This window comes from Salmo salar, chromosome 19 (assembly GCF_965601325.2).
Source record: "Salmo salar chromosome 19, fSalSal1, whole genome shotgun sequence".
NCBI classification, from domain to species: Eukaryota; Metazoa; Chordata; class Actinopteri; order Salmoniformes; family Salmonidae; genus Salmo; species Salmo salar.
In genome coordinates, this window is record NC_138309.1 from 69,794,398 (window position 1) to 69,807,161 (window position 12,764).

General features: G+C 39.8%; 1 protein-coding gene across 1 annotated transcript in view; it reads left to right on the top strand.

Moving 5' to 3' along the window:
• The window catches only part of LOC106579414 (pro-neuregulin-3, membrane-bound isoform), a 442,960-nt gene that overhangs the window by 318,221 nt on the left and 111,975 nt on the right, over nt 1–12,764 (top strand). Inside the window, exon 3 of the mRNA XM_045702613.2 lies at nt 8,065–8,138. Coding sequence (XP_045558569.2) covers nt 8,065–8,138 — 74 coding nt within the window. The remainder of the gene's footprint in view (nt 1–8,064; nt 8,139–12,764) is intronic.

Below are 12,764 nucleotides of genomic sequence, written 5' to 3' on the forward strand. Positions count from 1 at the left end.
AGGTATATTTCACTGGCCATCCCCAAAGCCAACACCTCCTTTGGCCACCTTTCCTTCCAGTTCTCTGCTGCCAATGACTGGAACGAATTGCAAAAATTGCTGAAGCTGGAGACTTATATTTCCCTCATTAACTTTAAACATCAGCTATCTGAGCAGCTAACCGATCGCTGCAGCTGTACATAGCCCATCTGTAATTAGCCCACCCAATCTACCTACCTCATCCCCATATTGTTTTTATTTACTTTTCTGCACTTACACCCTTACAACAGTATTTCTACTTGCACATCATCATCTGCTCATCTATCACTCCAGTGTTAATTATCTCAGACTGGCCAATAAAAATAAAAGATTAAGATGGGCAAAAGAACACAGACACTGGACAGAGGAACTCTGCCTAGAAGGTCAGCATCATGTCTAAGTGACCCAAAACATTTGAACGGTAGTGTATGTATGGCAATAAGTAAGAAGACTGGGTTGCATCCCAAATAGCACCCTATTCCCTATATAGCACACTTCCTTTGGCCAGGACACAGGGTGCCATTCAGGAAACAGGGTGCCATTTACAACAGAATGACACTCTTACTCGCGGTTGCACAGAAATGCGCTATAAGAAAATCACACCCCAAAACACTCTAATGAGCTGCCGGCCCTACATTTTAATTATCACTAAAAGAAAATAACCCTTTTCTGAACTGCAAAGGCATCCTTGAGAAACCCTATATTCTTAACGTGTACAGTCCTAAGTGACATGTGAGCCATGTCTATATGAGCCAAGTATAAATGTGCTAGTATCTTCAGCTCAGTACTTGATAGACGGACCATGTCCTAAACAGCACCCTGTTCCCTACAGTGCACCCATAAGGTTAGAAAAGGGGATGTACTGGAATGACTGCATGGCAGGAGGGGCAGCGGATTGACTGAACATCAAGCCCTTCCATTCCCAGTCCCATTCTTCCTTCCTCTTGAACCTCCCCCTTGCTACCATAAACCTTCATCCATTTTACTCAGTTGCTAATTAATGAGCTAGGTGGTAATTAGTGTCGAAGGAGTATTCCCCATCCCTGCTTCCCATGCCCAGACAAAGAGTTATATTTCTCCCCGACTCTAGCATGTGGTGGTAAAAGCACTATAGAAAGTTAGCACTACAGCTCCAACAAATTGAAAATGCACTCTGTTTGATATTGTCTAGTCTGCACCCCCTTGGAAATGTAATTAGTGTAATAAAAAATTCCATAAAAGTCTGTTTGAGCTAGAGATATCTGCATCTGCGGTGGAAGGTGGCAGAGCTACAACGATGTTGTCAGACTAGGAAATATCCCAAAAATCAGTATTTTCACAAAAACGTCTGTAGTGTCCGAACCATTTGGGCTACATATGACCCCTCTATGGAAAGATTAAATTCTCACGAACACGAGAGTGTTCTCCGCTTTGCTCTCCAACTCCCACAAGTCGGTACCGCCGATGTGCCAACTTCTGACTGTAGCGTCAGAACGGTTTGGGCTACACACTAAAGACCTAGAAATACTAGGTTCAGTTTGCTCCTACCAGAACTTGGCTAGGCGTAGCGAATGTGCCTCGCATATTCCCTTAAAAATACATTTGGTTATATTACTGTTTGTCCCTCTTGAAACGGCGTACACAACAACATACATTTACGTTTTCCTAAAATAGTCAAGATAAATCAAGAGATCTGTCATTATTTTTGTCAATTTTGCAGAGAAGGTCATATTCGCAACATTTTTGATCTTAGATGTTTGGTGCAGTATCTCTGAAGTGAAAAAATTTGCATGAAAACTAGTTGTCCGTCTGCTGAACACCAAAACGAATGAAACTGTTTCGACTGGGAAGCATATGATAAACTCAATGAAGAAAAAACATTATTTTGCAATGGGATTGTTTTTTATCCCGGTCAATTTGGCCAGCAACAATTTTATTTATTGGCTTTTTATTTTTTTATCTACCAAAAGCTGTTAATAACCGGCAAATAGAAACCCTTCTCTCTCTCTCTCTCTCTCTCTCTCTCTCTCTCACACACACTTTTTCTTATAAATATGCACACAGACACACACATAACGATAGGAAATTGTCTTTCTGAAAAACAATGAATTACTCTGAGCTTTTAACACAACGCACATTAGTGACATCTACTGGTCATCAATAAATATAAATAGACGTTTTTTCCACACAATATTCATCAAACTCCATGGCACAGTGTTTAGTCGCTGGTGTTAATAGCCTACAATCAGTTAGAATAACAGGTTTGTATTTTACATAAGGCTAAAACAATTGCCTTTAAGTTGACTATTTTGGAAAAACTGTAATTCTATGGCATTATTCAGGTTGCTTAAAACAGAAGTTTATAAAATACCAAATAAAATAACGAATTTCAACCATGGGCAGAAAGTGTGGTTTAACATAAAACTATCTCCAAATAGAGTGCCTTTACCAGGACTCGACCCCATACCCTGTCGTCTCTGAGTGTTCCTGACTCTACCTGCTGTGCTACTGTTCAATGCAGAAATTCGAACAAATCCTAACTTGGTTTCTAAGTACAGTATGGTGTCCAGTAAAGGTCGGTCTTTGAAAGCAACCAGAAAGGACCAGAACCACGGTGAAATCAGTGGGATCTCGCATTTTGCAACACACAGTTTGTATCAACCAAATCTTCGGACGTTATTGATCACTTGATAATGTTACTTTGAAATGAGCATCGGTACATTGTATCAGATCAGTAGTGCTTCGAAAACTGCATCGGAGCTCCGGTATCAATCGTCCAACCACTAAACATACTCACGCACAGTCATCATCATGCACATCCTTTATCGTATTCAAGCACACAATCGACTCGCACATTCGCACAAACACATTTGTCTACAAAGCATTGCTTGAATCATATTGAAGGATGTCAGCTTGTTTCATAATGACACAGAGACAGAGACAGAGGGGGAGAGATTGAGACAAAACAAAAGGAGAGTGGAGATAACCAGATAGCCAGACAGACATTTGAGTTGTGACTCAGAATGCTAACGAGGCATTTCAGCACAGAGAGGGTAGGAAGGTGTGACTAGAAACAGGAAAATGTGAGACGCAAATACTCTTTCATGCCTCCTGGTGCCATGATAGCGTGCTTTATGTGTATAACAAAAGCAATCTGGGTAACACATTTTTATATAGTCCGCTAATTTGGTGTTTACTTAAGTCATCCCTTTTTTGTTTCTTTTCAATGAAATTCACTATAGTTTAATAGTAATACTGTACAAATAACCAATATGTTTGCCCTGTCTACCCAATAAAGGTAGCCTTGAACCAGGCTATTACCATTACATTTAATTATTTGATATAAGTACCAGAAAGTGCCCATTATATCCACAATATACCAGGTATAATTCATACCAGCCAGGGTCATACCAACTGAAATGCCTTTACATATTTGCATTCATGTGGAAAAACAGTCAATAAGCTTTCATCCAAAGCGTCTTACAAAACATTGACAATGACACATAATATATTCAGAGTGGCCCTGCAATATGCTCTTACCCACTGAGCCATTGGATCCCCAGTTCCCACCTCAGAAGCAGGCAGACCACTGAGGTTGGACGGTTGTCTGTCAAAACAAGACTAGAAAAAAGTAGACATTAGGCCCAATGAAATTCCATCAAAGGTTCGAATCAAATCTTAGTTGAATCCAATTGATTTGTGTGGTACTTTTTGGGGTCAAAATCTAATTTGAGTTGAATCAAACGGACTGGTTACGGCACTTTCTTATACACTTTGTTATACATTAGTCGCAAATCAATGTTTGAAGGAGAGAGAGAACATTTTCTCAAGTATCCTAGGTGAATGGAACTAAGATGCTGCCAATGATTTTGACAGGCCGGTCTTGTTAATGCATTGATTGTGTATGGTCTATGGTTTGACTGGGCATTTTTTTAATCAAAGATTAGGTACCCAAACCCATAAGACCAAACCCATAAGAAATGTTAATTAATTTGTTTCAGTACAATCTAAATAAAACTGTAACAAATATTACAGCAGGACGTCACTGAATATGTTGATTGGGTGTCTCGTTTGACGGACACAGTATACATGCAACCAACTGGTTTCCATTTTGTAGAACAAACACAATGAAAATAGTGCCTGTTGCCATGAATTTCAAACAAATAGCTCTGTCTGAGGAAAATCCTTGCAGTGTCATGTTTGAAGGAGAAGCATTTGGAGTTGGTGGTGATGTTGGACCAACTCAATGACTGTTAACACAAAGTGTGTCTGCTGCTCTTGAGGAAAAGAATATAACAGATACAGAGCATGCTCAACTAAGTCTACAAGCCATATGTGTGCTTATGCTGAGCTAAAGGCTAACCCGAAATATAAATGAATGGAGAAAAAAATGGATATCCAACACATCATCCAGTTCTGTACATTTATTTGGCACAAACTGAGGAAAGTACAAAACTGAAACATCTCTCTGTGTGTGTGCGTGTGTGTGTGTGTGTGTGTGTGTGTGTGTGTGTGTGTGTGTGTGTGTGTGTGTGTGTGTGTGTGTGTGTGTGTGTGTGTGTGTGTGTGTGTGTGTGTGTGTGTGTGTGTGTCAGTCAGCATGTGGATGTCGCTCAGGGAAAATAACAAATTCATTTATAAATCGGAATGCGTTGCGGTACTGAGCAACTTAGGTCATCATATGGGTGCTTGGCCAAAGGGTCATCTAAAAATATGAATATGTAAAAAAGAGCCAGAACTCATGTCATTGAGCTAAAATAGATTTATTTGACACACGCTCAGCGGAGGCATAGAACCGAAACGTATTGCTTGAGGAAAACCTAAAATCTCACAAAACTGAATCATGTGAAGTCAAATGTCTCCTGAAGTGTCTCTCGTAGATCTACTGTAACAGCACGAGGCCTGCAGACCTGGGTTCAAATAGTATTTTAAAGTGGAACTCACAGCATTTAAGCAACATGGAATGTTTTTAAAATCTGTTGATATACACCCCCAGGAAGAATATGACACCTTTTTTTTCTGACAATCAGATAAATTAGATATGGTCATTTTCAGGTTTTCATAAATGTATAGTATGTTTGGGAATGACGTATAGTAAGGAATTTGTGAAAATTCTATAGCAATATAGAATGGGAAAGCGGCTGTTCGTTTAGATAAGTAATAGACACTGCAGTAAATAAAAAAATTAAAAAAAACATATATCCTGTCCAGGACCGGAGTCTACGCTGACCGGTGCGCCATAGCCAATCAGAGCTACAGTCGGCCTATATGCAAATTCAGTGTATTCAGAAAATATTCAGACCCCTTCACTTTTTCCACATTTTTTATGTTACAGCCTTATTCTAAAATTTCTTAAATCGTTTTTGCCCCTGATCAATCTACACACAATACCCCGTAATGACAAAGCAAGAACATGTTATTTGAAATTTTAGCAAATTTCTAAGATGCAAAAAAACGAAATCACATTTACATAAGTATTCAAACCCTTTACTCAGTACTTTGTTGAATCACCTTTGGCAACGATTACAGCCTCAATTCTTCTTGGGTATGACGCTACAAGCTTGGCACACCTGTATTTGGGGAGTTTCTCCCATTCTTCTCTGCAGATCCTCTCAAGCTCTGTCAGGTTGGATGGGGAGTATTAATGCACAGCTATTTTCAGTTCTCTCCGCAGATGTTAGATCGGGTTCAAGTCTGGGCTCTGGCTGGACAGCTCAAGGACATTCGTTGTCCTGTTGGAAGGCGAACCTTCACCTCTGCCCGAGGTCCTGAGCACTCTGGAGCAGGTTTTCATCAAGGATCTCTCTGTACTTTGCTCTGTTCATCTTTCCCTTAATCCTAACTAGTCTCTCAGTCCCTGCAGCATCCCCACAGCATGATACTGCCACCACCATGCTTCATTGTAGGGATGACGCCAGGTTTCCTCCAGATGCAACGCTTGGCATTCAGGCCAAAGAGTTCAATCTTGGTTTCATCAGACCAGACAATCTTATTTTTCATGGTCTGAGAGTCCTTTAGGTGCCTTTTGGCAAATTCCAAGCGGGCTGTCATGTGCCTTTTACTGAGGAGTGGCTTAATTCTGGCCACTGTACCATAAAGGCCTGATTGGTGGAGTGCTACAGCGATGGTTATCCTTCTGGAAGGTTCTCCCATCTCCACAGAGGAACGCTGAAGCTCTGTCAGAGTGACTATCAGGTTCTTGGTCACCTCCCTGACCAAGGCCCTTCTCCCCTGATTCCTCTGTTTGGCCGGGCGGCCAGCTCTAGGAAGAGTCTTGGTGGTTCCAAACTTCTTCCATTTAGGAATAATGGAGGCCACTGTGTTCTTGGGGACCTTCAATGCTGCAGAAACTGTTCTATTTTTTTTCATCAGATCAGAGGATATTTCTCCAGAAAGTGCAATCTTTGTCCCCATGTGCAGTTGAAAACCGAAGTCTGGCTTTTTTTATTGCGGTTTTGGAGCAGTGGCTTCTTCCTTGGCTCAGCGACCTTTCAGGTTATGTCGATATAGAACTCATTTTAATGTGGATATAGATACTTTTGTACCTGTTTCCGCAAGCATTTTCACAAGGTCCTTTGCTGTTGTTCTGGGATTGATTTGCACTTTTCGCACCAAAGTATGTTCATCTCTAGGAGACAGAATGCGTCTCCATCCTGAGCAGTATGACGGCTGCGTGGTCCCATGGTGTTTATACTTGCGTACTATTGTTTGTACAGATGAACGTGGTACCTTCAGGTGTTTGGAAATTGCTCCCAAGGATGAATCTCTTGGCTGATTTATTTTGATTTTCCCATGATGTCAAGCAAAGAGGCACTGTGTTTGAAGGTGGCCTTGAAATACATCCACAGGTGCACCTCCAATTGACTCAATGATGTCGAATAGCCTATCAGAAGCTTCTAAAGCCATGACATCATTTTCTGGAATTTTTCAAGCTGTTTAAAGGCACAGTCAACTTAGTGTATGTAAACTTCTGACCCACTGGAATTGTGATACAGTGAATTATAAGTGAAATAATCGATCTGTAAACAATTGTTGGAAAAATTACTTGTGTCATGCACAATGTAGATGTCCTAACTGACTTGCCAAAACTAGAGTTTGTTAACAAGAAATTTGTGGAGTGGTTGAAAAATGAGTTTTAATGACTCCAACCTAAGTGTATGTAAACTTCCGACTTCAACTGTATTCTGCCAACAATGCCTCACTGAACGTCATGGAATTTTGAGTCAAATAGAACCTATTTTTAAAACCGCTTATAAAGTTGGTTTTGAAGCATAAACTGCAAATTGTATATATTTTTCTGATATTGTTGTCTGTTTCATATCTGCAAAGTAGTTAAAACGCTGTAAGTTCACCTTTCAGTGCTTGATTGAGCCTGCCTGGAGTGTTTGAGCCTGCCTGGGTGTGCACATTTGGGACTATTCCATTGATAACGTTGTGCCATACGAGCTCAATCAAGAGTAGAAGGAAACAAATACTTTTTGAACCCAGGTCTGGATGAGAGAGAGTATATCAATCCCAGTCCTTCCAATACCTTCACTGGTACATAACATTACTGTCAGGACTGTGCTATCAGTGGGTTGCAGGTACTGCTTAGGATGGGCCAAACTGCCCTCTTCTCTTCTTTTCTCTCTTTCTTCCCATCCTCATTAGCATACTCGTCCTCCAATATGAGTTTACTCTCCCTCTCTCCCTCCAGTCTCTGAATCTTTTCCACCACAATTTGAATCTTCTTGAATGTCTTCTTTCTCTCCTTTGTTTCCTTTGAAGATGGACATACATATGCTATACATAAACTTGTACTTGCACGTATATTCTCTTCCAACCTCTCTAGCACTGATTTGGCAGATAGTGGCTAGTTTTCAAGAAGGTTATACTTGCAATGATCGTGAAATGTAGTTGTTTTGCCTACTTTAGTTGAATGCAATGATTGTTAGTCGCTCTGGATTCGAGTGCCTGGTAAATGACTAAAATAACTCTGACTCTACCCACTCTACGCACATGCATGTTGTGAGAGGGTGTTTTTCCTCCATAGACCCTGGATATTGATCTCTGTTATCTCTGTTGCAGGTGTAAAGAGGGTTACCATGGACTACGCTGTGACCAGTTCGTACCCAAGACGGACTCCATCTTATCTGACCCAAGTACGTCTTCCTCTATTGATCCTGCAGAAAAGTTAAAACAAAAGAGTGTTAGGGAATTATCTGTCTTCTATTTGTAATTTATTTAACTAGGCAAGTCAGTTAAGAACAAATTCTTATTTACAATGACGGCCTAGGAACAGTGGGTTAACTGCCTTGTTCAGGGCCAGAACAACAGATTTTTAACTTGTCAGCTCGGGGATTTGATCTAGCAACCTTTCGGTTACTGGACCAACGCTCTAACCACTAGGCTACCTACCGGGGGTTGGCAGGTATGCAGGGGTGTGGCAGGTAGCCTGGTGGTTAGAGCATTGGGCCAGTAACCGAAAGGTTGGGGGATTGAATCCCCGAGCTGACAAGGTAAAAATGTGTCATTCGGCCCCTGTACAAGGCAGTTAACCCACTGTTCCCTGGTAGGTCGTTATTGTAAATAATAATTTGTTCTTAACTGACTTGCCTAGTTAAATAAAGGTTACATTTTTATATATACCTTATTACTCTGGTCAAGATAAATACAAACTTACTGAGCCAGGCTTCACCTTATCTCCTCCAGCAAAGGCGACACAAACTGTGTAGGCCAGAAGACACACAAACACATCAAATCGTTGTTTAACTTTATCTACTTGCGTATACTCAGTGTCGCTGCAATGTCATTGAAATTATTCCAAATCTGATATGCCAAAAATATGTCATTACCTTTCTCTGGAATGATGGATATTTTCATTACCTTACAATATCAACATTTGATTAGTACATTAGTAAATTTGGATTCAAATTAATTTGCATTTATCTTTTAAGTGGTATGAATTGCTTGAGTGTAACACGTGCAGTGTCCTTCTGTTGGAGAATTAGAATTGAGAAAGTAGATGTGGCCATCACACTAACTTGAAACCAATACAAAGCTCATTACAGTTTAGTTAGTACCAAGGATTTGAACCGGTTCAGGGAACGGAACTGAAAAACAGAAAATAACTACATTATTTGAGGAACAGAATTTGAAACGAAAGCGATCTATAGTGTTCTGTAACAGAACCGTTATTTTAAAAGCATGGGAACTGGTTAATAATGTTATTTTACATTCCAGGCATTTTTTGTACAGTCCCACAAAAATCCTTACAAAATGCCTATGCAAAGCACTCACTAAGTCACTTGGAAACTTATTCCAGCCTCTGCCTGCTAGCTGAACATTTTTGTTAGTGGGTGTGCGTGTAGGCTACCTGCCTCTCTCCTCTGAAGAATAGGTTACTGTAGCCTAGAGACAACATTACAAGCATGATTCAGAAAATAGGGAGAGACGTTTAAAAGAATGGATTAACTTTTTCAATGCTACTGTAGTTAAGGATACTATAGTTATTATGTTTCACATTGAATTTATTAACTGCAAAAGGGTAAGACTTGTTTTTAATTCTAGTGCTGCTCTGCACACACAAGCGTGTTAGCTAGCTAACGTTAAACCAACTTGGAAGTTCTAAGACATTCAAAGTTCCTCCATAGAAGCCGCTCCTGTGTAGGTATAATTCGTTGGGCCTAATTCAGATAATGTAAGTCATAACAAGAAGCCCAGCTCACAAAGACAAGCTTCCTCCATCCTCTCACGGTCTCCCCTCACCTGCAACATTTCAGTTTCATCTTGCACCCTACACTGTGACTGGCAGCACAGTGGGTGCGTTTGTCTTTCATTATGATTAAACCATGCTGTTATGGCAAAGTACAACTTGCTCTTAACGACTTTCCTATACAGTTTAAATCACTTACCCGCTCCATAGCAAGCTGCTCTATCTGCACTGATTAGTGAAGTAATGTAATGTTGAGCTAAATGTAACAAACATTTTGATTTCAGAGGTTTAAAAATGAACGGAAAGGAACAATATAAACTGGTACTTTGTTTTGGTTTGAACTGGTTAAGAAATGTGGTGGTCAGAACAGTGGAATGGAATGAAGAAAATAATGGTTCTGTTCAGAACGAAATGATCAGAATGTTTTTGTTTGTTCCAACCCCTGGTTAGAACAGTCTAAAGCAGTGGTATTTAAAGTCGAATGAATTGCATTGGGGTAGCCAAAAAAAATATATATGAAAAAAAAACTATTATATATATATACTGTACAGTACCAGTCAAAAGTTTTGACACAACTACTCAATCAAGGATTTTTCTTTATTTTTACTATTTTCTAGATTGTAGAATAATAGTGAAGACATCAAAACTATGAAATAACACATAGAAAGTGTTAAACAAATCAAAATATATTTTATATTTTATATTCTTTAAAATAGCCACCCTTTGCCTTGATGACAGCTTTGCACACTCTTGGCATTCTCCTGGAGGTGTGTTGGGTCATTGTCCTGTTGAAAAACAAATTATAGTCCGACTAAGAGCAAACCAGATGGGATGGCGTATCGCTGCAGAATGCTTTGGTAGCCATGCTGGTTAAGTGTGCCTTGAATTCTAAATAAATCACGACAGTGTCACCCTCAAAGGACCCCCACACCATCACACCTCCTCCTCCATGCTTCACGATGGGAACCACACATGCAGAGATCATCCGTTCACCTACTCTGCATCTTACAAAGACACGGTGGTTGGAACAAAAAATCTCAAATTTGGACTTATCAGACCAAAGGACAGATTTCCACAGGTCTAACGTCCATTGCTCGTGTTTCTTGGCCCAAGCAAGTCTCTTCTTATTATTGATGTCCTTTAGTAGTGGTTTCTTTGCTGAAATATGACCATGTAGGCGTGATTCACGCAGTCTCCTCTGAACAGTTGATGTTGAGATTTGTCTGTTACTTGAACTCTGTGATGCATTTCTTTGGGCTGCGATTTCTGAGGCTGGTAACTCTAATGAACTTATCCTCTGCAGCAGCGGTAACTCTGGGTCTTCCTTTCCTGTGGCGGTCCTCATGAGAGCCAATTTCATTATAGCACTTGGTTTTTCCGACTGCACTTGAAGAAACTTTCAAAGTTCTTGAAATGTTTCGTATTGACTGACCTTCATGTCTTAAAGTAATGATGGACTATCGTTTCTCTTTGCTTATTTTAGCTGTTCTTACCATAATATGGACTTGGTCTTTTACCAAATAGAGCTATCTTCTGTATACCACCTCTACCTTGTCATAACACAACTAATTGGCTCAAACGCATTAAGAAGGAAAGAAATTCCACAAATTTACTTTTAAAAAGGCACACCTGTTAATTGAAATGCAAAATATATTTTGATTTGTTTAACACTTTTTTTGGTTACTACATGATTCCATATGTGTTATTTCATAGTTTTGATGTCTTCACTATTATTCTACAATGTAGAAAATATTAAAAAATTAAGAAAAATCCTGGAGAAAGTATGTGTCCAAACTTTTGAGTGGTATTTGGATACCCTTTCAAATTAGTGTATTCGGCTATTTCAGCCACACCCATTGCTGACAGGTCTTTAAAATTGAGCACACAGCTATGCAATTTCCATAAACAAACATTGGCAGAAGAATGGCCTTACTAAAGAGCTCAGTGACTTTCAACGTGGCACCGTCATAGAATGCCACCTTTCTATCAAGTCAGTTCATCAAATTTCTGTCTTGCTAGAGCTTCCCCGGTCAACTGTAAGTGCTGTTATTTTGAAGTGGAAACATCTGGGAGCAACAACGGCTCAGCCGCAAAGTGGTAGGCCACACCAGCTCACAGAATGGGAACGCCAAGTGCTGAAGCACATAGCGCTTAAAAATCATCTGTCCTCGGTTGCAACACTCACTACCAAGTTCCAAACTGCCTCTGGAAGCAACGTCAACACAAGAACTGTTCGTCGGGAGCTTCATGAAATGGGTTTCCATGGCTGAGCTACAGCATACAATGACATTCTAGATAATTCTGTGCTTCAAACGTTGTGGCTGCAAGTCCCTGCAGAAATGTTCCAACATCATTTGGAAAACCTTCCCAGAAGAGTGGAGGCTGTTATAGCAGCAAAGGGGGGAACAACTCTATATTAATGACCATGATTTGGGAATAAGATGTTCGACGAGCAGGTGTCCATATACTTTTGGTCATGTAGTGTAGTTTCCTTACAGACAATGAAGAATTACCAAGACGGCACCGATCCGATTGAGGAGTAAGTATATTAAAATTGTGACATTGTTTGGAAATATTTACTGTGTTGATAATGCATGGGTTATTTGGTTTACTTGAAAATAATTACTTTTTGCTGAGTTGATAATGGGATTGTCAAAGGCATGTATGCACTACACTATGTGCATATGGGAGTAGCCTAGTCTAAAAGAATAATGTCATTGGATGTGCTAGTATATTTATTTCATTGAATAATTACATCTCAAATGAAAATATACATACATGGTGATATAGGATATATAAGCCTAGTCTATATTTTACATTTGAACTACCCCTACACCCATGCCATTGTGGACTGGGGGGTAGGGGACATTCACACCCACACTGAGTTGAATGGCTACTTCATTCAGTGATAACATTGTTGTCGAATAAACTTTTATTCACTGTCTGTATTCAGGAGTTGCCTATTCTACAATAATGTCATTGGATGTGCTAGAGTTATTTATTGTTTTGGGGAATTACATTGTAAATGTAAATATACACACATGGTGATGATATAGGATATACACTGAGTACA